General features: G+C 37.7%; 1 protein-coding gene across 3 annotated transcripts in view; it reads right to left on the bottom strand.

Annotated features, from left to right (window-relative positions):
- Positions 1–1,785: 1,785 nt before the first annotated feature.
- The window catches only part of SLC4A7 (solute carrier family 4 member 7), a 100,782-nt gene continuing 75,135 nt past the window's right edge, over positions 1,786–27,432 (bottom strand). For all 3 annotated transcript variants that reach the window (XM_072853943.1, XM_072853942.1, XM_072853941.1), the window contains 13 exons: positions 25,762–25,895; positions 24,959–25,204; positions 19,910–20,015; positions 17,829–17,990; positions 16,736–16,849; positions 16,129–16,290; positions 15,618–15,869; positions 13,315–13,383; positions 12,692–12,865; positions 12,225–12,356; positions 11,391–11,488; positions 9,507–9,614; positions 1,786–6,253 (listed from right to left, as the gene is read on the bottom strand). In XM_072853943.1, the coding sequence (XP_072710044.1) occupies positions 6,172–6,253; positions 9,507–9,614; positions 11,391–11,488; positions 12,225–12,356; positions 12,692–12,865; positions 13,315–13,383; positions 15,618–15,869; positions 16,129–16,290; positions 16,736–16,849; positions 17,829–17,990; positions 19,910–20,015; positions 24,959–25,204; positions 25,762–25,895 (1,839 nt within the window). In that variant the 3' untranslated portion in view covers positions 1,786–6,171. The remainder of the gene's footprint in view (positions 6,254–9,506; positions 9,615–11,390; positions 11,489–12,224; positions 12,357–12,691; positions 12,866–13,314; positions 13,384–15,617; positions 15,870–16,128; positions 16,291–16,735; positions 16,850–17,828; positions 17,991–19,909; positions 20,016–24,958; positions 25,205–25,761; positions 25,896–27,432) is intronic.

Raw genomic sequence — 27,432 nt, 5'->3', positions numbered from 1 at the left:
CAGAGAGCACAGCAGTCAGAAGGATGGGTCACCACCAGTGACAGCCTGTGTCTAGGCAATTCTACACTGATAAGCCCATAAAGACAATGTTTGAATAATATTTCTTACACATTTTATTGACTGAATCAATATGGAAATCTGCATGTTTGCTATACATGAACACTTCCACAGGCATGTATTTGCCTCAAATTTTATTTTGTTTAATAACTTCTTTGAAGTTTCTCTGAAGATTAACTAGGATCCAACACGAGGTTCCTGTTTTTCCAACAAATCGAAATATTCAAGCCACTGCTGGGTTTTGTGTTTTTTGGTGGTGTTTTTTTTTTTTTGGGGGGGGGGGTGTGTTTGTTCTCCCTCTGCACCACCCCAGTTCCAGTGGAGCCATAAATGGCCACGCCTGTTCTCAGATTCCTGGACCCATACAATGCAAGTCTCTGGGCTATTTTCCAGATCATAACTTTCATCTGTAGATTCTGCCTAAATCTACCCTGTCAATGTGCAGTTCACAGATGTAGAAAAAAAGAGGATTTCTGAGGTCTAGCGAGCAGCTCTGTACCACGCAAGGGTAATACGTAGCTCTGTGAAATTCATCCTCTCTGCCCTCGCTAGCAGGCAGACCTTTTTAGGGAACTGTACTGCTGCAACTTAGAGCCTCTGGGAATCATGAGAGATTGTTTGAAGTCTTCTTAAGGCTCAGGGCTGGTAAAGGTGCAGGGATGGGGAAGACGTCATTAGGATTGGGGGAGGGATGGGGGCAGAGTAACCCTTATTTTAGAGGCATTACTCCTAGTTTGTTAGCCAAGATTCAGGACTGAGATGCACTCTCGAGTTGGCAGGCAGCACGCCGCGCAAACTGTGCTTCATTTAGAAACACAAAGATTCCCTGGAGTTTTCACATCTTATTCATGACTAAGCAGGCCTGGCTCAGCACTTGATTTTTTTGGTGTGTTTTATACCAAGTTCCATGTTTGCATACATTCCCAAATACTAACATTATCTTTTGACTTTTTTAGCATCAAGTTTGAAACTTTTACCTCTCCGTGACTTAATTATACCATGGCTAGAGTATGTGATCACCCGGTAACTCTGACAAAACCGTGACACGCTGAGAAGACAGCAGCCTGATTTTGTTGCCTCCTTCCTCCCCTCCCCACGCCAGCCCTCGCCCCCCGCCCCGCGGCGGGGTTATCTGCCACAGGCGGCAGCGAGGCGCTGCGGGCCGGTCTCGGAGAGCGGGCTAACAGCCGACCCCGCAGCTGAGGCCGACGGTGCTCCCTTCCCGCCCGGCCCGCGGCCCCTCTGAGGGGGCTGCGCGCGCCCGCCGGCCGGTTTCCGTTGGGGGGCGGGGGGAGGGGCGGCCCGCGCCGCGCGTGTCCCCGTGCCCCCCTCTCCGCCCTGTCCCACTCACGTGGCGGCGCGCGCTCGCCTCCGCTCCGCGTCCGGCTACGGCAACGCTCCGTCCGCCGGGAAGGGGCACACACACACCCCCCCCCCCCCCCACCGCGGCCAATCGCGTCCCGTCTTCTTCGAAGAGAGCCGGGCTCGCCGGCCAATCGCAAGCCGCCGTGCTCTGCGGCGCCCGGGCAACCCTAGCGACGGCGGACGCCGGTGACCGTCGCCATGGGCACGGGGACGCCAGCCCCGGGCGAGGGCCGCCACAGGGAGCGGCCCCCCCAGCGGCCCCCTTCCTCCTGGAAAAGGCCTGATGGCCTCCTGTAGGGCCTGATGGCAGCACCCACCGCCCCTGCCGCTGGCGTATAACACACAGAGAGAAGGCCATCATAATATAGTTCAGTAGATTTTTATTGCTTTTACCAACATTACAAAAGATAATTTTATTCTAGCAATAATTAAAACAAAGGCTGCATCTTTCACATTGAAGACAAGTCCGAGAGTTGTGTTTTCTGTATAAACGGAATACTGATTCTACATTTGGAATAATGTTTTCATTTGCTTTGGAATTTGTAATAAAGTAAGAAAACATCATTGTAATTAGAAAACCAGTCATAAAAAATTCGAACCATACAGTATGGAATCACATTTCAAAGAATCAGTATTAAAATCAAAATTGTGGTTCAGCTACAGGTGCTGAACCCTGGAAGACACCTTTGCACAGGAGCATCGGCAACAATAGAAAGAAAAATATTATAAACCATGTCTTGCCAATAAAATCATTTAGAAAAGTACTGATTTTCAAACTCATTATTCCAAATAAATGTCAACAGATACTAAATTCAATATGAAAGTGTCTTTAGATTAACTTCAATGCCAACTACGAAGTCCTATAAGTTCTCACTAAAAACATTACAAAATAAAATCGACTTAAAATTACTAAGCAATTTGCTTTATTTATAGCACTACTTTCACGCTGACTCAAAGCTGTGTGGCTCTAGTCTTAAAATTTGCCATAAAATAAATTACTGTTGGTATAAACAAAGTATTTCACACATTCGTACTGCACTTGATAATGAATTTGACCTAGATGAGTAATTAAAACATTACTAATCATATAAAGCAAAAAGAAAACTAAAATCATTGTGGTGCTCATCTAACAGACTACATCTGTGAACTGAAAATCATGAACCTTTTATCTTGCGATTTACAGAACGTATGTACAAGACAACCCTTTAAAACAAACAGTGCAGGCTCTGCGACATGACACCTATTTGTTACAGATATATTTTACAGCCCGTCGAACCTGCCTTTGCAAAGGGCACAGATTAGGAAGCTACCGTATAAAGACAGAGATGCAGGTGAAGCAAATGCCAACTTACGGGAGACCTCTCATTAAATGGAGAAAAAATGGCCAAGACATTTGCTTGAAAAACCCCCACTAGGGCACCAAATTCTACCCCAACAGGTTTTACGATGACAAACTTGGCAATTTGGAACATTTCACTGAATAACCTTATGTTACAGCTGCAAAATTAATCTAGGAAGAAAGTGTAAATTAATTTGGGCATATGTAAACAGAATGAAAAGTGTGTCATTGTAATACATATGAAAATACTAAGAACAAAGTTTGTAGAATATAATTTAAACACAAGACTGCATTTTAAGTGAAATATTTTAGATGATAATTTAAATGGAGTGGTCAAAATTAAGACCTACACTTTATGTAAACATTCATATTTATAAATAAATTAGAGAAAGAAAAGAAAAAAAAAAGGGAAAAAAAAGAAAAGCAGGACTTCCTGAGGTGGCTCTGCAGCCAGATACACAGTAGCACTAAGCTCCATTCCGGGAAACCAAGGCATCTAAAAAAAGTGCAGGGCTGTTTATTTTCCTCTAACTGTTGGAATGGAAATACATTGGCGTAGTTTTTACAGGGCTTAACCCCTATGAAAAAAAAAAAAAATCAGTGCACAGCAATTATCGCTGCTCTTTTGTGTCCGTTAAGGCAAAACATATATCTACATACAGTAAACTACATCCTTAGCCGTTATATTTTAATACTATGTGTGATTTTAAAGCAGAGAAGGTGTGAAACGAGCAGCGAATCACTTAACCATAGATTATCAATGGGGTTTTATGCACTTAATACCAGATCATCATGTTCTATTCACATGGGAAAAAAGTGCAAGCATAACATGCTACTGACCAAGAACACTGGAACTAAAGGTCACTGTCAACTGCTTTGCAAGTCACGGTATTTCTGGCACTGACTGAAATATCTACACAATTAAAATTAAATAAACACTGTGATTAGACTTGTGGGGCTTTGGTTTTGTTTCCTTTCAACTTTACTAGAAAATTACCCACTTCCTGTAATATTGACCAAAACTTAACCCTTCTGAAGTAGAAGCCAGACACAAGATGCGCAGCACCAGGGAACCCTGATTTCCGGTATTAAAGAGTTAAAAATCTAAGAGGCTATAATTTTTTGGGTCTTTGGAAATTGTTGTAGGACTGCGAACATGAAGTGTAAAATACTACTGGGAGGACTGGTACAAAAGTAATGTATTGTGCACAACGCTATGTAAACTGCCCAAAGTATCTTCCCCTCTTTCATTCAGGAAGAGCTACTTAGTAGTCAACAACTGACATGCAGATGTGTACTTTTTCTTTTTCTTTTTTTTTTTTTAAATAATGCTGACAGTTTTGGGAAACCATCTGCTACAGTTTCTCTGTATCTCAGTTTGACTAGAGGGGAAACGGGTATTTTCTGAAAGAGCACAGACTCAAGCTAAGGCACAAGCTACACTATTATCTAAGAATAAAGGAACATGTATACAAGTCATTACACAGTGTTAGTCAAACTGGTAATGCAGACCTCACTTGCTTTGCCACTGACCTGAGCCTTTGTTATGACAGTTTGGATAGCATTATTCGTATTGCTGTATGCTAGGATTTACTTTCTTTAAACTGTCTTCTTGGAATTCAGCCAAATTTAAAAAGGGGGGAAAAAAAAAAACCAACCACCAAACATTATTTAATTACATTACATTTAAAGGGAATGGTAACAGCTCATGTAACTTAAATGCTATTTTTAAATGTTTCTATTTACTCCCACTGATTGCTTTATTTTTGTAATATACAATTATCTTCTCTCCAAGTGACACTTGGCTGAACAGCACCAAAATTCCACCACAAGTGGTAATTTCAGATGAACTCTGCCCTCCTCCAGAATCAGCTCCTTTTGCAGTTGTTGAGAATTTTACCATGTGGTCCATGGCAAAATTCCCAACTTTGCCAAAAGCAGAATTAAGCAAACAGCATCTTCTAATTTTAAATGAGCACAGATTCTAATTAAAGCCATTGTAATACATCCAGAAAGGGCAGGTGGCAATGCAGAATGTAAAGACATAATTTCAGAAATTAAAGCCAAAAATCTAAGGCGTAAGGCAAAAAAATACGAATAATGGAAACTGTGCAGGTAAGTGATCAAGATATTCATTTACACATAAAATTCTCATTATTTCAAATATTATAATGCTAAACACTAGAACTTGAAAATGTAAGTACAATAAATGCACTGACTGTATCTTCATCAGTGAGCCCAAAAAAATCCCATTTACTTTAATAAATGAATAATTACTTTAATTCATTTTACATGATAAAAATTTATACTAATTAAAATAAATAAAATGTTTAAAAATAAGTTGGTGTACTATCATATATGCCCTTTACAATGGAGAGGATCAGAACTGTACACACAAATACCACAAGCAATTTGTAATCCATAAAATAATACTGATCATAAACCTATTACAGAATTAAACTACAGCTAATTTAATCAAGTACACAGTAAATTTAAAAATTAATTAAGCAAGAAATATATTTGATGAGGACATGAAATACTCTAAAGTTTCAGTCTTAGAGCTGAGTAAATCAGACTCTGAAAGTTGATGGAAAAATGTAAGTAAAAACAGGAACAAAATAATTCAAAAGTACTGGTGTGGTAAGTATGTATAACTTCCTATAGACCAAATTGCTGTCTGTAAATCCAATTTATATTGTGTAAACATGGAGTGTCCAGAACGGCAAATACCGACTTGGGACTGTAACTACAATTACTGCACTCATACTGCTACTGGACAATAATGAAAAATCAAGAGTGAATCTAAAAAAAAAGTAGTGGAACAGGGTATTTATATATATTTTAAGGATTAACTAACCACCTGACTTAGGGCTCTAGGCCACTTCTGTAAAATAGGAGAGACAGAATCCAGAAAACACTAGCATGTAGTGGAGACATAAAACACAGTAGTTCTTGTCAACAGCACATTAATATTTGTTCTAAGAAATCAAAAACAAAAGTATACCCTGCAAAAACAAGCAGTAATTGCCTGCATGGAAACAAACTTCTGTAGCGCACATTATAAACAGAGGTATTGCAAATTTTAAGCAATGTGGACCAGTAATCGTCAGCAAAAGCTGATTTAACTTTTATGCACATATCAATTATTGAAAATAATATGCATTCATTACAATCTTCCTATTTAAAAATGAAAATAAAATTTCCAATAAAATAAATAGCTGAAGTGTGATTACCACTAAACTTATTTGTAGGAAAACCTTCTCATTATGCAAGCATATCTACAGTGCCCTAAACAATGGCAGAATTAAATACATGTCGCTCCTTAAATTGGAAATCACACTTCAATGGTATAATATCCTGCAGTGATACATACACACACACAAATACACGCAATTCCCCTTGGTTCAGTTCTATAAAGATGTTTCAGCATCCACGTATTTCACAACAGGCAAATCTTCCACATTTATTTTCACACTTTCTGGTTTTTCAGGGCTGTTTGAAAGCAAAGAGGAAAATGTAAGGTTTGGTTCACTTTAGCAAAGGTTATCTTTCAAACATTTTATACTTAACAATGAACACTGAAAGTATTTATGTAAGGATACTTTTATGATGATGCATTTCTATCACATTCTAGTAATTGTTAAATACTATTCACAGGAACAGTACAAGCTTAAAGAGATAAATCACCAAGATCTCATCTATAAATACCATTTCCAGTCCTACTGCTCTTGCTGATTCTATTGATTTGAAATTGTTTTGCAAAACATCTTAGGGGGGGGGGGGGGGGGGGCACGGAGAGGGAAACCACAAAACTGTCTAGTTAAAAATACTCAAAAACACATAACAAGCAATATTATTAATACTGTTTAATTATTGGGCAGGGAAACAATTTTCTTCACAATACAAGAGTGGGAAAACATTTCAATCTTTTCAAAATGGGGAACCACACTTGTAACAACAGTAGAGGACAGTTAGAAATCTGCATAAGCATCCATTCAAGTGGAAGACCCTAAAGACAACGGCACCCCAACAACTGGCACTTAGGGACACAGCCACTGAACAGTGGCTTATCCAAGGACAGAAAGGAATGTCCTGAGGTAGTTACAGGACAGTAACAGAGAAATTGAAACACCGTAAGAGGGAGGATTCTCTAGGCATGAATTTTAGAAGAGACAGCACATCTGTGGAGTTGCTCTTTAAGGAAAAAAAAGTATTATAAATTCATGCAAAGAAAAACATTATTTTTATTAAATTAAAATTAAAATTAAATTAAATTAAAAACATTATTATTATATCCCTTTCTAAGGGATTCCTTAGAAAGTTTAAGTGTGCCTGGACTCTGCAGAGTCTATAAAATATGAAAGATGGTGGAGGTAGAAGGAAAAAGCAATCTGGATCAGTTTGGGAAAGGCAAACAAATCTAAAAATTAATTTTTTAAAAAAGGTAAGACTTTTAAGAAATAATGCCAACCCATACAACATGTCATCTGGAATTCCAAAAGACATTGCTTGCTTCAAACTGCATCCTATTTGAAACCTATAAATCTGAAAATAGCAGTGCCTACAGAACCATTTTTACCACAGCACCAAACATCCGTCCATGTTATCAGATGAAGACTGTTACACAGAAATCTTTAACAGAACTAAGATGAAAAATTTACTGGGAATTACCTTTGACTGAGCAGTGGTGACATCTCTAAATCTCTCCAGCACGCACTATACAAAAAAGGGTAGCAAATTCCTCAAAACAGCAACCAATTAATTGAGGTAAGGCTCAAGGAAGTCCTGCCTTCTAATGTTTTCCATGTTCATGCAATATCAGATTGCTTCTTGAAAGAGCTAGTTTCCAGCACCAGTGTTTTTTTATTTTCAATTTGTAGTTTTAGCAAGTTCCCTTCCAAGATGCAATTTTTACCATACTAATCTCAAGCAGGGCATGTTATGGAATCAAAGGGAAATGTCTTATAGCAATATATATTAAAAAACTGGATTGAATACTGAATATGACTTAAGTAGATCAAAAAACATTGCAAACTGGTCAGAAGCCTAATTCAGTAGTCCTGCATATAATTCTATACTAACTTAACCTACTCAGGAAACATGAAAGCACAAGATGGAGTTGCACTAACTTCTAACTGCCTGAAAACCAAATCTAAAAATGTTAGTTCTTCTGAGAAATACAAGTCTGTATCTCTTCAAGCCTTATACACCCAATTACCATCAGATAACGTACCAGAAGCATCCACAAATTCTGTAATAGGTTTCTCGGAACTCAGCATGAAAGAAAATAAACAATTAAAATATGAGGGTATACCGACACACATACTCTGTTATCTAATGCCTCTGTTATCTATCTTCCTGCCAGTCCAGCTTGTGTGGTACTCAAGTTTAAAAATGTTTAAAACATTTATTTAAACATTTGAAAATGTTTAAACAATACAGGCTGAAGATTCACTGAAAATGGTGCCTGCACTAATGAGTCTCTTCAGCTTTTCCTATTACAATACCTCCAAGTTCTCTCCTTGTCTCCTTCACCCTTGGTTGACCTACTGTCTGAGCAAAACAAAGCGTATTTCCATGCCTAGTTTGGAGCAATGCACGTGTTGAACAAACAGATGGTACACAGGTGCTAAGTGGCCAGTCACTACTACTGTTTCCATGATGCAAGCTAAACAATACTCGACAACTTGGACGATTATGTATGAACGTTCCCTCACCACTAACTCTTTCACTGAGATGTGATTTTTACACAAAACTTGACAAATTCCATCTCTCTGAAACCTGTCTTCCTTTGACAGATTTGGCTGAAATGAACCAATCAAAAGATGCACGTATAGACAGCAGGATTGCATAAGCTTAGTTTTCCAAGTAAACCAGGCCAATTCTCCCCTCTTTCCTACACAAAAAATACTAAGCAATAGCTGCACTGTGATAGAACAGTCCACAGACACCAGTCCCTATAAATTACAAGCCTTTCAGGAAGTTGGGGATATTCTATACAAATATTCAGGATTTGGTTTGTTCCCCTTGATATATTCAGCCAGACAGGGAAGAAACTAGGATAGAACAGCAGAATGATTCAGTGCATACACACTTTCTTGTTTGACGGGGAGCTCACTGAGAAAGAGGCTCCTGGCCATCACAGAAGATGCATGTCAGCTTACAAGAAATGTTCATAGCACCGAGGACTCCTAATCTGTCCAGTACTTCATTCAAGTATATTTCATATCCAGTAAAGATAATACCTGAGCCAGGTTTCATATTTAGAGATTAAAAATGAGCTGGGGAAAAACAAACCAACCAACCAACCCACAGAAACAGGGGGCAGACCCTAGGGCAGGATAAAGCAACAATGAAAGTGCTGGACTTACCTTTTATACCCACTGGCATTTGTAATGTTCAGGATCAAACAATTCCCATGCTCATATACGCTCTAGTAAAGCTTTTAGAAACCCTAAGCCCATCAGAGTAGCATACAATTGTATTAATCAAATAAAGAGTAACTTTAAAATTTTAATAGTACATTTAATAAAATAATTGTAATTCCTTATAGAAATTGTTTAACTTCAGAGTAAAGAGCAAAAATTAAGTTCAAATTCAAGTTCCTCAAAAGTAAAAAGTCAATGCAGATTTACAAACCATGTATGCTCATTTTTTTTGAGATACATTTCAAGAAATACAGGTACAGCTATTAGCTGCTAAACACAAGACCATAGTTAGAAAACATGTGAGTAATTATAGCTACCTCAGGTTAGCTCTGGTTACTTTGGCATTCTCAGTACTCATGGCAAGAGCCTTCCACTGTGCGGTTTTGGCCATTTCGTCTGATATGTTTACAATTGAGGGATCAACACTAAAGAACAAACATACTTTCTGGTTAGTATTCAATACCTTGCAACAGCATTATACTTACTGTCACTCATCATTTACATCAGTTGTGCCTTCTTTCAATATTTACGCAGCCACAAGTTGAGTTCATCTCTTACAAACGTATTTCAATAAAAATTTGAAAATTTAACTTGCTAGTGCTGCCTTAATCACATAGCATCTTAAAACAGTTTTTCACATAGATACCACTAAGTCATTGAGAACAGTTGAGAGATGTCTCATTTCTAAATTACCTGTAACTTAAGAAAATTATTTTACATGCTCAGAAATAATGAAATTAATCACACTGTTCTGCTAAGGCTTTCATAAATCAGAATTATTTTAAGTTGTTTCCAGGAAATAAGAGCAAAAGGGCAGATGTTAATAAAATTTTGAAACTGGTAACTCAGTTGAAATTTAACACTAGTAAAAATCTAGACATCCCAATTATCTAGACAGATTTCAAGTTAATTTTTTCCTGCAGAGCCTTACTAGACATTTTTGAAAGGTTTTTTCCCCACTATCCAACCAAGTCCTACAGAAGATAAGTTCACCCTCACAGATGGTAAGCTTTCAAAAACTATTTCCCCCTTTGCCGTCAACACCTTTATATGTACAGCAGTCTTAGGTGTTGTCTGTACATGTTTTCTGTTCCATACTTAAGCTTCAGAATCTAACCCAAGGTATCTGTAAGAGTTCTTCAAATTGCACAGAAGTCTTTCAAAGCCATTTTTCCTCAGAATCCCCACAAGATGCAAGACAGTGAAATATATAGTAAACACACATGCACACAGTTGATGAAATCACAGTTCTACTGTGAGAGCAAATAGCAACTCAAATATTTTTTAAAAAAGCTTTAGCATTTTCATTTGAGTTGCTAAAGTCTGATTAAGCCTGCTCTTAGAGTATACAATAGCGCTCAGCAGGAATATCTGTCTAATCCAAAAATCTGCCTTTTCTCAGATCAGGGTAGACCTGACACTACGCTAGATCCACAGGAAACCCAATTTTTAACCTAGGAACCCTTGGTATTAGAGAGGCAAAAAAAGATGGCAAGCTATTTATCTGTCACGTCTTCCGGGTGTGTTGAACAGTTGTAGAATACCTAACAACTAAGCTGAATACATCCCCAGTAAGGGAGATACACACTGAGACAAAACGCTTTCCAGTGCCGAAGGAACCTTCCATGAGTGAAATTCCAGCACTTCCTTTTCTGGAAGAGAACCGGCAACTCTGTCCTGATATTTACTTCCAGAAAATGACCTTTTAAAGTAAAAATGGCTGCCTGTAAAAAGGTTTTTTATATCACAGGAATTATAGGCTTTAGTCCTCACTTAAATAAACCATCAAAGAACTGCACACTTAGACTTTTTCTGAAAAATCCAAGTGGCTGGTAAACACACGGCTCAACTGATGCTATTAGTTGCTTAATACTCAGAATTTCATGCACAGTAACACACAAGTATTCCACGAAAACTGACCAAGGAAGCTTCTTCACCTTGAGTACAGCTGGTCGAAATTGAGTCATCTGATCTGTTCAAGATGGTCATGTAAATTTATAATTAGGATGCAGCTTTAAAGAACAATACAACATAAAAATGCTACTATAGCACCATGAGATATACCTTCATACTTCCTAATCATGGCTGAGTTACAAGCTTGGGAAAAAAAAAATAATTCAACTCATACACAACCAACTTAATATAAAGCAAATTACAGCACATGACACAAAAACTCTTAAAAGACTAACATTTTAGTATACCTGTATTTTAGGGTTTTTACAGGAAAATCCAAATTTGCTTCTCCATATGCAAGGTGTACACTTTCATTGTCCCCTGTCTGAAGCATTCTCTCTGCTTCCTGTAAATTCCAAGTAAAAAGTTTATAAAATTATTCACGCAGCAGAAATCAAAGAAGTATCTCATGCTGACAGTTAATTTTCATAGGGCTAAAGGGCATTTCCCTGTAGGTACTGAAGTTGAATGCAGGAGATATAGTTTAAGACCTTTTTTCTTAGAAGTGTTTTATCCAGGTAGGGGGGATGGGGGGGGGTGGGGTGGGGAAGGAGGGTGTTACAAGTTTTGTAAGGAATTCAGGTAGCTGGTGTACAGTTAGGTATGGACTTTTATGGAGAAGTTATACAAGCTATATTACTATATTACTGGTAACTAGCAGTTGGTTTTAACTACAGCTCTGCAAACACACACAAGCAAAATGTCCCTGATATGATGAACAGTTTTGTGATTAATTTAAGCAGGGTAAAGTTCCCTACTCCACTGCTTTTGTCTCCCACCCACACCCACCTTCTAACCTGATGAAAGACAAAGAAAATAACATTTTGTGCTAAAAACTGCTTCTTTTCACTTTGCTTGCTAATTTTGATCACAAAGAGTCATAGCTCATAATAGCATCATTGAAACAGTGACTTAATTGCCAGTAATAGTTCCTCTAGCATTAAATCTCATTAGTAAAGAATTTCAAATTGTGTATTTGGTATATAAGGTCATATGCTCAGGCCCCTTAAAATTCTTTTAAGTCTCACTGAGTATTTTCTAGTAATTTACAACATGCTTAGTTTGATTGTTTTCACACTTACTGCTTTCTCTTTTTTCTTCTTGTCATCTTCTTTCTTCTTTTTACTTTCTGGCATAAGATCATCAAGCCAGCTAAGCTCTCTTTTGGTGAAACATAAATCCATGAGTTTGCGAATGAACACTAATGCTAGAACCTTAAGGGAACCAGAAATTGAATAATTTATATTAAACTATTTAAATGAACAAAAATGCACATACACTTTCAGTACATTCAGAATCTTTAACTGAAGCCCTTTTTTGTAGTGCTGGTTTTATCTTACCACAAAGTTAAATAATTTCCACTTTCAATAGCTATTCACAACTGAATTCCTTATTTTCAGGAAATTAAATAAGTGAACAACTTGTACTACAGGTTCTTTTGTTTCTTTCCCACTCCCTTCTTTCTTAAGGCAGCAAATACATTCTGAAGGGATCCTGGATGAAGCACGTACTCTTGGAAAATTATTAACTTGTAAAACAGATAACTTACCATCATAGGGAAAACAACAGCAGCTGCAGAGGCTTTAATCACCCACAACAGAACTAGACAAGTGAGCTGAACAACTGTAAAGATATGGACCTTCCAGAGTGGCACATAACGTAGATAAATCAGGTCGGGTTGATGTTTGGCAGGCATTCCGAACAGTTTTATACGGTCAAAAAACTGCATTGAAAAATAAAATCACCCTTCCGTTAATTATTTTCTTCCTCCCCCGGAAGGAAATAAGCATTTTTAGGGGACTCCAGAAACATAAATTAATCCCAAATAAAATACTAATGAAGAGCACTGAACATTCAAGGGGGTAGGGCTGGGGACTGTTTTGTTTTGTTGGGTTTTTTTTCCCCCACCTCTCATTACTACTATAAAAATTCAGAATATTTCAGAAAATTCGTTGCTCAGCTAGACTACTGAAAGAATGAATGCAAACAACTGCGAAGTGAAGGTACAACACAGTAAGAACAAATATCTGAACATGACACTCAGGAAATTATCCTACATACTATTCAGACAAAATGGGCTAACTTTATTGTTGCTCACAAAGTCATGCGTTACAGTTTCCTTTTCATTTAGTGTTAAGCAAAAGCAAATTGCTCATTAAAATCAGACTTTACCTGAATGCCTTTTAATGAAGATACTCCCATGTAAAGAAAGACACCATACAAAACTGGCATTGGAATAAACTGGGGAGGAAAAAACACCCACACAGTTACTTGTGGAATCAATGTGGCATAACACAGCAGTCCATATTAGTGAAAGACATGGAGCACGTTATTTTTTACTTTATATTTTACTTAAGTGAAATCTGTAAAAGCTGAGGCTCTTTATTTATCAAGAAAATATAGGCATCATTGAGTAGCAAAAAAATCTAGAGCTAACAAGGCTATCATCAGGATTAAGAAAGTAGTTCGGTCTTGACTGCCCATTCATTCAATTTTCTAGGTTGCAATCAAGATTTTTATCAATGCTACGTATGCTGGTTTATGTTGCTATCTGATAGAACTGTATTGAGGCTATCAACTTCATGCAATTGCCATATGAAGTTACACTTTTGATCACTAATCTTGCATTTCTGGAGCAGATGAAACACAAAGCCCACCATACCTACTGAGCTACAAAAATCTTCTAATTATTCACAACTAAATTTTGCTCCGATAAGAAGATCAATTTAAAGCTTCCTGAAATAATGAAGTTGTCCACTCATTTCAACGGCACTTGCATCAAACCTCTACAGACTACACAAAGCAAGAGAAGCTTTCTTTGCTCCTGAATTCATGAAGCTCCTGAGTAAAGGATAGCCAAGATACAATTCGAAATCTTAATAAAAACTGCTGCTATCAAACCTGAACAAAAGCCTTTACTGAAACCTAAATAGTGTGGAATAAAACTACGCCTTAGGAATTCATTACTGCATATATATATATGTGTGTATGTGTGTGAGTGTGTGTGTGTATATATGTATATAAAACATAGCGTCTTCACTGTAAGCTGTATAATTTGGCATGCTAATACTTCATTTATGTTAACTTCTACTGCATTAGATCAGTATAAATCCATACATAGAACAAAAGCACAGCAACCTACACATGCAAGGCTTTGTTCTCCTTCCTTCTTTTGAACAATAACAGCCATTCACATTGAAAAAGACAAACATTTCGTAAAGAGCAAATAGTAATAATTCTGTTCCTATTACCCTTGGGTTCCATAAAAAAATAAAAGTATTAGTTTCTAAGAATCAGCTGTTAAAACATGGGGTAAACATCTAGCTTCAGCAATCAGCACCTTTATCTTTTGCTTTTGAGCAACAATAAATCTATTTCAGTATTTCTGATTCTGATCATTTGCATTATACAGCTGAGCTCTTGGTAGCTTTTCAACCAGAGATTGTCAAATCTGAATACTCATCTTTAGTAACTGCTACTGCCTTATTGTTTTCAGACATGTACATTCTTTGACACATACAAATGGTCAACTATTAAGAATTTAATATGTAGCTCTAATTACTAAACTATAGCTATGTGTTCACAGGTTTATTTCTTCCTATTATCTAAACTTAAACAGCCATTAGAAGCTACCTTTTTGTGAAATGACTTGTGATCTGTCTCTAAACAGACTTTTACAAAGTTCTTTAAAGGTATTAGCAATTATGCAATTTACGCCATATCTGCTCTTTTGGCAACAAAAAGACGTTTTTTTCATTTCTCCTTTTAACTACTGGATTTGAAACAACAAAACATAAGTTGAACGGATTTTACTCAAATCTGAGCAAAAAGCCAACTGAACTGATTGGTTTTCTTCCAATAAAGTCTTTGGAAGGGCACTATGGATGTAAGTTAAGAGACAAAGTGTAAATTGAGGCCTCAATACGACCTGCAAAAATCTTTATTACATTGTGATGATACACAAGATAATCTTGACACTTTAATCAAAGTAAGTTTCATAAGCTGAAGATAAGAATGAGAATTGAACAGTGTCACTTCTGATGATCACTTTTTAAACCAGATGTTTCTGTTTCTTCTGCTATATTATGTTACTTCTGCTCAAGTAACTTTATACCTTTATCACACTCCTTTTCTCTCTCCATTTATGCACTCACGTAAAAACTACAAAACTATTTTAGGCAATGTGGACTCGAGAAACTAAAAAATAGCTGGCAAGAAAGTCAGGTAACATGGACAAAGGTTGCTTTCTTCACTACTCACTACATTTCTAGCTTGCTCAGATTTCATTTTCTTACATCTCCCCCCATTGATTCTATTCAACTAACACCTGTTGTTAAAAAGGCAATTTGAGAATGAGTCCAGGCATATTTTACTTAACATAATAAAACTTGCTAACATTATGAAATGCTAAATCACAATATCAAAATCAAAAGCACAAAAGAAAATACAAATATTTTGGAAAATCTGTCTTTTACCTTTAACACAGAGGTCATGAAAACTGACAGCCCCATCAGGACAAAAATCATCAATCCTGTCACACGCTGCTCCCGGATTCCCAAAAACTTTGGTTGCTCTCCTGGTGCTGAGCATTCAGATTCAACTTTCAGGCTATTAACATGACTTATAGACAGGACAGTTGCAGCAACAAACCACGGTAAGCCCATGACAGAACATATCCCCAACATAACACCAACCATGAGCAGATCAAGATGATAACCACAGCCTTTCTGTAAAATTAAGCGAACAAATCATTTGATAAACTTTCTGTTTATATGATACCATATTTATAACTTAGTTGGTAAATAACAGATAACTACAGGAGTCAGATACTTTGAGAATGTCCACAAAATTATGTTTGTTCTTTATTAGTCAATATATACATTTATTTAGGAGCTGTTGGTAAAGTTTCACAGATTTACAGAATGAATGTGATTTAAGATAAAGTTGACTTACTCAACATTAGAGTTCTGTGAAAATGACTTTTACCTTCAGCTTATGCTCTTTCCTGTTTATAATAACAGCTGTTATTTGTTGATCCATGAAAATGAGAATGGTACAGAGTAAAGCAGGAACAGCAGCTATCAAGAGTGTCCACCAAGGATTGGTTCCAAGAGGATCTATGAACCATCCTCGGTCTGGTCGGGTGGGCTGAAAAAACAAACATCAACAAAAAGAATTAAATTACTAAGATAAAAATGCAGATTTTATTGCTACAAACAGCTGCAATGAACAGATCAACAGTCTCTTAAATATGTGTTTAGATTTTTTTTCCCCAATGGCCTTGATCAAAAGACTGATTTAGCTGTTACATGTAAGTGTGACACTTATTTGGAAAAAATTAAAACAAATCCATTCCATTCCTTCATTTCTGCACATTTGCACAAAAGAATGCTTCCTTTTCAGCGATATTATAATATAAAGCATAGTCTGTCAGATGAGGCATACAATCAAAACAGAAAAGGGAGATGACTTCATCAACTACATTGTAAGTAAAAAAGATAAATTTCTGTTTCTACACAGTTCCATTGTTCTACTGTCTATGAAACTGCAAGCATTTAAAAAGTTAAGTTTTTTAAAAGGTTTTATTTCTTACTTCAAATTTCTCTGGAACATGAAGCTTAGGAGAAGGTACTCCTACAAGATAGTCAATCAAAACCATGATAACTATGGTCAGAAATACTGCAAAGTCACTGATGGTAGAACGCACCTATGAAGAAAAGACTTGTGTTAACTCTTGCTTTTTCATCATTATAATTTGCATGTATAGAAAGACAATTATCTCCCCTATGAATAGGGAAGTCTATTTATATTACACTACACCACTGAACATAATATATAGTTTGTCTTTTTATTTTGAAGTTTAAGCTGCCTGCCAGCATAGCATGAAGTTGCAGAAGTATTCTGTACAACTCGTCATCGAATTATCTCATTTAAAATGATCTACTGCAAGCAGCAAATTACTTAAAATAACTCCTTCCTCATCTTCCTGTCCTCTCAACCCTACTGGGAGACTGGGCCATTACAGTCTCTTGTAGCTTAATTCAGTAACATCACTGAATTGTTCTGAAATCAATATTCATACATTTGATGTTTCAATAGATAGGAGGGGGATAATTTGCAACAGATTCAGGTTATCAAAGGTCACTTTATTAAACATTAGGATCACATTGTAGGGATGAACTGACATTTAGAGAAGATCTAACCACTTTATTTTGGCTAGCAGAAGTAAGTTGTGTAAATCAGTCCAAGGATAATCATTATATTAGCCTCTATTAGAAATAGTAATCCCCTGCGGAACTGCTCAGAACCCTTCATACATCAGCAGTTTGGGGAAAGCAATCAATTGTTCTGTACAGCTAGGTGACAAAAACAGCAGCCATATTATCTCTCAAAATGACACCTGGCAATACCCATTAATATGGAGAGACAGACTGCTTAGGTCTTCTAATGTTTACATCATCTTGTAACTACAGGAAAGCAGAGAGTAAGCACTGAATTTTCAGAAGCCAATTTATTTACTCTAATGTCTTCATTTTTTGAATTATTCGCTAATTTTCTGGTTTTAATTTATTTTTCTCTTAGAAGAAATCAGTCAATAAAAAGTTCTGAAGCAAAATAAAAAATTCAACTCCAAGTTATACTAATGTATTTATCACAAGATAACAATAGTCTCTAATCAGAATTACCTTAGTTGGGAAATAGCGTTTGGTCTTGAATTGCTTAAGGAAAGAGGAGAGGAAAAATGTTGTAAAGAATAATATGACAGACCAGAAGAGAACATCTGGAATATATGGTCCGTGACGGCCACAAGCTGATCCACGAAACACACCATGAAATTCTAAACATTCCTGCAAAGAGAAAAACTCCTTATATTTCTTTGTTTTATTCATTTAGTACATTCAACCTAACTTGTAGTGTTTTGATATAAAACACACCCGAGAACTTTCACAATCCCAAAAAGGGGTTCTTTCCTTCATCACTACCTCATCCTGAAATGCCAAAAAGGTGTGCTGTCTGTTCCAGAAGAGCTACAGTATCCATCACTGATTATTTCAGGATGCCAAAATGCTGGGAGGTGCCCAAGAAGAAACAACTTCTTTACATTCACCTCATTTCTATTCTATTTCTCAACGCATCACAAGATAGAATGCATAAATAAAGACTGAGGATTAAGCCCAGAAAAAGCAGACTATCCAACATCAACTTTCAAGCTGACGAACGTTAAAAAAAAAAAATCTCAGTTTCTCCCACCTCTTTATTCTTCACTTTGTTTTGTCCTCATAGAGTTAAGGGAAAAAAAAAAACTTACAAAGTGAGATTAATCCAACTGTGAGAAAAAAAAATTCTAGTAAAGTAGAAAAGCATCGTAAATAATGAATTTGAATAAAAAAAGAAAACAAAGTCAGATGATCCCTACCCAAAAGGCTCACTGAAACACAAAGCAAAGACTTAAAGTAGACACATGGAGTACAGGGAAACAATAAGCCAATAAACTAAATAGTTGGAAGCAGCACTGCCACAACCTAGTCTTTAAACAGGTTAATTTATCAAAAATTTAACTTATGACAAAAATTCTCCCCGTTAACAATCTACTTCAATTATAAGCACCACCAAATTCTGGATCAGTTCTGTCTCTCTGGGACAACTAAAGATACTTAAGAGAATGAAGAGGTATATAAAATAAATAATAAATATAATATAAACATTAAAACTAAGTTCAAGAGAAACTACCATCCTAGGTGATTATGGTAGACTAGGAGCCATTGGTGGTACATAGAAAACACTACAGCTAAGACTCAAGTAAAGCACTGAGGTTTTTCATAATATTTTTGCTGTGCAAAACACCTTCTACTTTCAGTGTGAACGTCTAGGCTCATACACAAGGAGAGCCCATAAACGGATATCTACGGCCATTTTAAATAGCCTAAGATGGCTAAAGTAGGCACATGCAGCTAAAACATGCAACACAAAATCTATAGCAGATCCAAGTCATTCAAGATGTAGGTGGAAATCAGATGCCAGGGTATGCAAAGTGGCTGTAGACAGCTGCATTTACGCAACTGAATCCCACCCGAGGAACTACTAATCAGCAAAAATGTTTCTTCCTAAAAACCTTCAGTATCACTTCCACACAGTAACTTTCCTCCTCTTCACCTACCCACAAAATTAGATATTGTTATGAAATATCCAGTTCAGAAGGTAATGTTTTCAAGCCTATTCCTTCAAACAGCTCTTCACCTTTTCTTTTAACCTTCAATTTTCCAAATAATTATTTTCTTCCAATTAATATTTAGGTAGTTTCTTTGATTCTGTTGTAGTTTTATACCAATGTCTAACAAACAAAAGATATGTGTTTGCTACCCCATTTTAACTGCAGATTCCATCTTCACAACTTCTTAAAAATATTTGTTCACCCTTCCCAGGAAACTGAAGGACACAATTTCCTGTTTATTCACCTCATCATATTCATCTGCACTTCAGAAAGAAGACTGTTCTGCCTAGCAGGATTAAAGTGGCTACCTCAAGCAGACATTTACGATATTAGCATTTACCGCTATGGACTTGTTCAGCTAAACCCCTACAATGACTGTTTAAAGCATTATGGGAGGAATAAGAGTTCAAAAATACAGTTTTGAAGAAAACAGTCCAGGTTGAAATCAAGAAAGAAAGCAGATGAAAAATACTAATCAAGACTGGTACTGTGTATTTTTTATGCATACATACATACACACACACATATATACACACATAGCTTTTAGATACTTACAGAAACTGTAAGGTTACTCCAGGCTATATTTTCCACAGACTTATTCATACTCCTCCACTCCTGCAAAGTTTCATTGCTGGTTTTCTCGGGCTCAGAACACACACATCTGAAGGGAAGAAAAAAATTATTTACATGCTTTTAAGCCATGCCAAAATGCAGCGATTCACAGTCATTTCAAAAATTCTGAAGATTTTAAACCAGAGTTTAGCCCAACCTTCTAAGAAGGAAGCAGAATACAAGACTCCTCCTCACATGACATGAACTAGGATTATTGGGGGGGCGGGGGAAATGAAGAATCAAAGAAGCTCAGAAAGTATAACAGATTGGCCCAAAAAAACCCAAACTATGTATTTTAAAGACTCAGAAGCAGGCAAGATGTTGACTTATCTATATGACTGATATGCCATTTTTTAAACAGAATAACACCTGAAAAATAAAATGGAATAGATAATATATGCGGACTTCTACATATTGTGAATAAAAAGATGAAGATAAAAATCCAAATGACACCACCTTCCAACAACCCTATACTAACATATATTGTGTTATTTCTAAAGATTTCTACATAATTGGACTAACTTGGCGCAAAGTTTTCTATGACTGTGTACAAATTAAGGTTTTTAGATTTCTATACAGCATAACATCCCACAATGACTCAAACTTCAATTAGTCCTACCGTACACCAACATAAGAGAAAACAGAGATCGAAACTATTTCATTTAAAGAATCGGTGTAGATGACAGTTTCAGCAACTCCTTTTGAAACCAGACATGTCATTTGCCTTTAGACGTTTCCAAGTCTTTCCTAAAATTTTGGTAGTTAGCCATTTATACTGTGTTTGACATGCCTTCTGATCTACACATGACCAAAAGTGGTCACCCTGAATTAAGACACCATTTTTGAGTATGTAGTAAGCTAACTGAAGATATAAATGCATCAACTGATCAGATTTAAAGCAACTGCACGCATGCATTTTTAACAACTTTTTGAACAAGTGAGAGTGCCCCTCCCTGCTGCAGTGGTTTGCAAACTTAAGACTGCAGAATCCATTCTGTCAGACAGGTTGACAGAAGTACACATCAGCTAAAAAAAAAAAACCCCACACATTGAATATTGATTTAATAGGATGTTTTCAAATAAAGCTACTCAAGTACACCAAACCATAAGCTTAACATGTAAACATTTATGTAGAAGAAGAGAAAAAGACAATAAGCAAGAAATAAGTTTTTCTGTGAGATTCATCAAGATACTGAAAAACAAACAAAGAACCATGGAAGGGCAAACTTGCATCCTGATAGTGTGAAAGCAAAGAAGAAAAAAGCTCTAAATGTATGTGGGCAAAAAGCATCTAGATTTGCAAAGCACAATGTTTAGGGAACTTAAGTAAATATACTTTCTTTTGATAACTGAATCCTAAAGTAACAGCAAAAGGAAACAGGAGAAGATTGGAAAGCAGTAATTCCTATAAGGTAGTTGCAGAGTAACTTAAGAATCATCAGAAGAGAAAGGAACTGCAACAGTAAGTACGATGAAACAAAAAGAAAGCATCTTTAGTTGTTGGTCAAGGCAGTAACATGAACAAGCACGCTGAAGGAAGACTGACAGACAAATGTCTCAACAAATGCAACGAAGATAAAGGATGCCACCAAGTAGGTAAGTGGAAATCCAGGAAGAGAAAGAAAAAACAGAAAGGACAGGAGTATTTGAGACTGTCTTCTGGCTCGCTTAGCTGAAGATGCTTGTTCCGCACCCTCTTCCCTAGCAGGGGAACGGAGGCAAATAAAAAAAAAACCACCACACCAAAAAAAAAATTGTAAAAGGCCCGATCTCCTACAGTTTTGTGATACCAAAAAAAAAAAAAAAAGGGACAAACCAAAGCTGAAATCTGTGGCACGTCCTGAAAGACATGTGTGATACCTCACAGAGCTAAACCAAGGAAATGTCACACCTTCCTCTCTCCACTCTCATGGCCTGCCTATGCTACCGTAGCAAAACACAATCAGGTGGCACCGGTCAGAAGACCTACAGACTTACAGTACAGTTTCTGCCAGATTAGTGAATTTAACATGCTCACATAGGAGTCCAGCAAGGTCCCAGAGCCACTGAAACAGAAGGATGAGCAGCCAAAAGAAAGAGGGGAATTACAAAGTGAGCATACTCCCATGGCCCACTCCTGGCAACATGGCCTGAGATTAACAGCTGTTAAGACAGGAAAGTGAGTGTAAATGCCATGTGTGACTGGAACACAAGAAGCAGTCTGAGAACGTGCTTGCCCAAAACTGATCATGTTGAAGAGGATGATGACAACCATCACCTGGATTAAATAGTAACAAAGGAACTACAAAAAGACTTCTGGGAAAAAAAGAAAAGAAAAAGAGAAAAAAGGAATCATCCTGAAAGGAAGTACCAAAGAAACATGAATGTTTGTAGAAGTGAGGAGAGATCTTGGAGTGGAAACACAATAGTCAAAACCTGGTTTGACACTGCCAGAAGTCACCCTGCATGCATCATGATCTCTGCCTCGGCCAGGCAGAGCAGCCGCCCAGCGGGACGGCGAGTAGTCTGCCCTCCAACTAGGGACCGACTGCAGGGCGCAACAAGTTGGGACCCCCACCCATCTGCAGACTATAGAGAACCACAAAGGTACAAATAAAGCTGGAGGACGCACATCTGCAACAGGAGGGGAGCACTAGCAGAGAAACCTGTGCTCCTCAAAGATGGCGTGTGACTGTAACCCACACATCTGGGGCTCGAGGGTAAATATTGGTGCGGGTGCGATTAGAACTTTTGGGGATTAGTAACAGAAGACAATTTAAAAATGTGTAGGTTCCTACTAGTATTTCTTAAGTGTCTCACGTTGTGGCTTATCTGCTGTATTACTGATACTGATCCTGAATGTATCGATCACTGATTGACAGTTAATTGTGTGTTGTTGATGAATCAAAGAACAGCTTTGCTTTTGATTTGGTTTGAACTATGTGAAATGAGCAGTTTCTCTCAGCAACAGTTCGCAGGATCTCCTCCTTCTGGCAGGTGTGAGCTGGTAACCCAATTCATCATATTTCATGAAACTATACCATAAGCTTGGAAATTCCACACTGAGCAGCAAAAGATAAAGCAGCATTTAAGCATATCATCAAAAACTAAAAAAATACAGAGTATCAAGACACATGGTATAAAAAGTATTCTATGGTAATTTCACTGTATAAGCAAACTTTTAATTCAGAAGTGGCACACCAAAAGGGTTTGCACGGCAAGGTTTTTGTAGCAGGGGGGCTACAGGGGTGGCTTCTGTGAGAAGCTGCTAGAAGCTTCCCCCATGTCTGATAGAGCCAATGCCAGCCGGCTCCAAGATGGACCCACTGCTGGCCAAGGCTGAGCCCATCAGTGATGGTGGTAGTGCCTCTGGGATAACACATTTAAGAAGAGGGAAAAGATGCTGCACAACTGGGCAACTGCAGCCGGAGGGAGGAGTGAGAATGAGAGAGAGAGAAACAACTCTGCAGACACCAAGGTCAGTGAAGAAGGAGGGGAGGAGGTGCTCCAGGCGCCGGAGCAGAGATTCCCCTGCAGTCCGTGGTGAAGACCACGGTGAGGCAGGCTGTCCCCCTGCAGCCCATGGAGGTCCATGGTGGAGCAGATATCCACCTGCAGCCCATGAGGACCCCACACCGGAGCAGGTGGATGCACCCAAAGGAGGCTGTGACCCCTTGGGAAGCCCATGCTGGAGCAGGCTCCTGACAGGACCTGTGGGCCCGTGGAGAGAGGAGTCCATGCTGGAGCAGGTTTGTTGGTAGGGCTTGTGACCCCGTGGGGGACCCATGCTGGAGCAGCCTGTTCCTGAAGGACTGCACCCCATGGAAAGGGCCCATGCTGGAGCAGTTCATGAAGAACTGCAGCCCATGGGAAGGACTCACGTTGGAGACGTTTGTGGAGGACTGTCTCCCGTGGGAGGGACCCCACACTGGAGCAGGGGAAGAGAGTGAGGGGGAAGGAGCAGCAGAGACAACGTGTGATGAACTGACTGCAACCCTCATTCCCCATCCCCCTGAGCTGTTCAGGGGGAGGAGGTAGAGAAATCAGGAGCGAAGTTGAGCCCAGGAAGAAGGGAGGGGTAGGGGAAAAGGTGTTTTAAGATTTGGGTTTTATTTCTGATTACCCTACTCTGATTTGATTTGTAATAAATTAAATTGATTTCCCCAAATCAAGTCTGCTTTACCCAGGAAGGTAATTGCTGAGTGATCTCCCTGTCCTTATCTTGACTCACAAGCTTCTTGTTACATTTTCTGTCCCCTGTCCAGCTGAGGAGGGGAGCGATAGAGCAGCTTGGTGGGCACCTGGTGTCCAACTAGGATCAACCCACCACAGGTAGATAATATACAACTGCCACAGAAATAAATACAATGTAAAAAAGATACACCTAATAGCTTGCTTATTGCATTCCTTAAATGTAATAAAGATGGTTTTGTACTGATATACTGCTAGTTACTGTGATGAATAGAACTAATAGTTCTACTTAGGAAAGAAAGAAAATATGGCTGTATTGTTATTTTCTATTATTCTCCTCTCTCTCAAAAAATGAATTTTAAAAAGTTAAGTATTCCCCATAATTACAGTAGAAAGAAACACTGTTTAAAGATGTTAACTCCCTATTCATAGCATCTGAAAGTTGCAGAAACTCTCCATGCCTCAGCTACCTGGAAATAATCCTCACCCAGGCGGGGTAAACTATCATGACTTCTAGAAGTGGCAAGGCAGAACTCCTGTTCTGACCTTTATTAAAGGTCAGCCTGGAGATTAAAGCTGCAATTAAAGCAGGCATTGTCACAGCCCCTCATCCCTTCCAACCACCCATAACTAACACAGAAAATTCAATTCCACAGCATCCTGAATAGAATTTTTCTGAGGTTTCTCATGCCCATACCACCCCCAGCATTCCTCCTACCCTTCCATGGAGAGGCACACATTGCAGTTTAGTAAACGGTATGTCTCTACACTATAAACATTTTCCGTATGTATTTTACTAACAGATAGAAACTTGATACTTACGAATATAAAGTCAGTTTATTCAAATCATTGTGCATATTGAAGGCATACACTTCTCCCAAATGAAAAAGCTTTTCCAATGCCTCATAAATAAATATGATGCATATAAGCGCTGCAAAAGCTTCCTCAGTAAATCGAGTGATGTAACACACAAGGCTGCTGGCATCTGTGGCTACAAGCACTATGCATAAAAATGCAGTCCACAGACCAATGCTAGTTCGCAGGGAGAGGTAGGAAAGATTATAATCCCTGTGTGAAGAAAGAAACAAAAATATTAACTGAGCCAAAAGTCACCTATACTATATTCTATTTGAAAACAGATACTGAGGCCAAGCTTTATAGGTATTCACCACTTTTCTCATCCTTGATGTTAGTTCTGAAGGAAGCAGAAACTTTTCTGTCTCATCTTCCACCAAAGCAAACACTGCAAGGTGTTTCTAGGACTGTGGGTGCAACTACCTTGCTTGGGAAGCATCATGGGGATGATCTTTTCAGAACTACCTAGATGCTTTCTCCTAGAGGACAGATCAATCCCTGTTTACCCCTGCAGAATCAAAGCCAACATCTCCACACAGTCAGAACATAACTTTTATTTAAGTCCTAGTCACTTCTTATCACTGATTTTCTCATTAAGGCTCACCAGTGCCTCACAGCTTTGCCAAACCACATCCATCTCTCAGTTGCTTGGTGCTGCATTTACATCTTCACAGACATCCACTTTTAACACACATCGGCTTTCAATTACAGCTATTCTAACAGGCTAGGAAAGTTAGAAAGTGTATCAAGCTAATACAAACATCACTTACCTGCAAAACTTAAATAATATTTTTTCAAATACTAGAACTGGTCCGGTACTCCCCAAAATAGTAAGAGGTTGCCCAGCAAAGAGAGAATAGGCAATGCCAGTTAATGAGGCTCCAAAGAGAGACTCTATTGCACTCTGTTTGGGGGAAAAGAAACTGCTGTAACTATGCTGCCTTTCAGGATAGTGTTTAGCATCACATCTGCTTAAGTACAGTTTTAAGATGCATTAACTTAGAAACAAGACAAGATGTAAAAACATTGCAATTAATATTGATGTTTGACACAAGAATAACTTAACACAGTTTTGCAGTAACAATACCATGGACAAAAGATTTTGAAAACTTCAGTCCTGAGAAACATAAAGCCATCCAAAACCACGAGAACAAGTTACTAGTCCTGCTAGCTATGGAGGAAAAACATACCAACAATTACTACAAATTTAAAAGAAAAAGAAAAAGTTACTCAACATGTAGTTTATGGAAAAGAATTATCTGTCTGTGTAAAGAAAATACATACATATATATATTGCAACATACCTGTACCAAAACATGATACGGTGTTCCGTATCGAACCTGCATCAGTTAATCAAGCATTACAAAAGAAAAAAACTGACAGGCGGAGGTGCAGGGGAAATTACTGAACAATATTGGTTTATGTATGCATGACATAAAAAATAGATGAGCAGTAAACCAATGTCCCACCTGGTAATGCATTTCTTTTCATTGAAGTAAGAGATCTACTTCAGTTCTTAAATTACATGTTTTACTATAACATTTTCTGCTAAAAAAAGTTATAATGCACCTCAAAAGACAGGGGCAGGACTTTTTAGATCCTAAAACGATATTAAAGTTACTTGAAAATAGTTAACTACATCATTTACAACTATGAGAAGTCATGGATTACAGATTAAAAAGTTCCTGGTGGAATTTTTATGTGTTTGCTATTTTGCAATTATGCAAGCCTAAGAAAACAACATTTATGCAAATTTACGCTCCAATTCAGGAAAGCATCTAAAATTGGGCAAAATGGTTTGCTGAACTGGGGCTATTAAAAATTAAAACATGAGTCCTTTGTTCATTACATTAGGAAAAAAAAAAATGTAATCCCAGTCTCTTGTTCTATTACCTTTGAATTAGTGCTTTTGGTTAGTCAATGCATTAACCTTGGGGCTCTCAATCAGGGTGGCAGGGACAGGAGTACTGTGGACGTGATGACCTCTGGGAATGTGAGGGAAGGTTTCAAACACAAACTGTGTACCTTACAATGTCAGCTACTGTGCTTGAACATGTGTGTGCAGTAACTAAATTTTATATTCAATGATGCACACCAAGTATCTGAAGGCAGGAACAAACCCGCAAACAATTCCAGATAGCTAAAAGAAAGAAGGTGTTTAAGAATCAAGCTTTAAAAGGAGCATATTTTCATAATTATACGACGTACATTCAAAAATTACATTAACATTTTTGATAATCATTCCTAGATTTAGAGTGGCAAAAACAGCACACAGAAAAGATACAATTTATTTCTGTATTTGCTATCAGCTTGAAGTGCTACATCAATAAACAAAAATCTGAGTCAACATCATTACTTGAAAGAGATAAAATAGTTAACTAAATTTTAATATAGTACAAGCTTAAAAAATTGATTTAAGTATCAAGAAGAATTTTATAGCA

The sequence above is a fragment of the Ciconia boyciana genome, chromosome 2, assembly GCF_034638445.1.
Source record: "Ciconia boyciana chromosome 2, ASM3463844v1, whole genome shotgun sequence".
Lineage (NCBI taxonomy): Eukaryota > Metazoa > Chordata > Aves > Ciconiiformes > Ciconiidae > Ciconia > Ciconia boyciana.
This window is presented reverse-complemented; position numbering and strand designations above follow the sequence as displayed.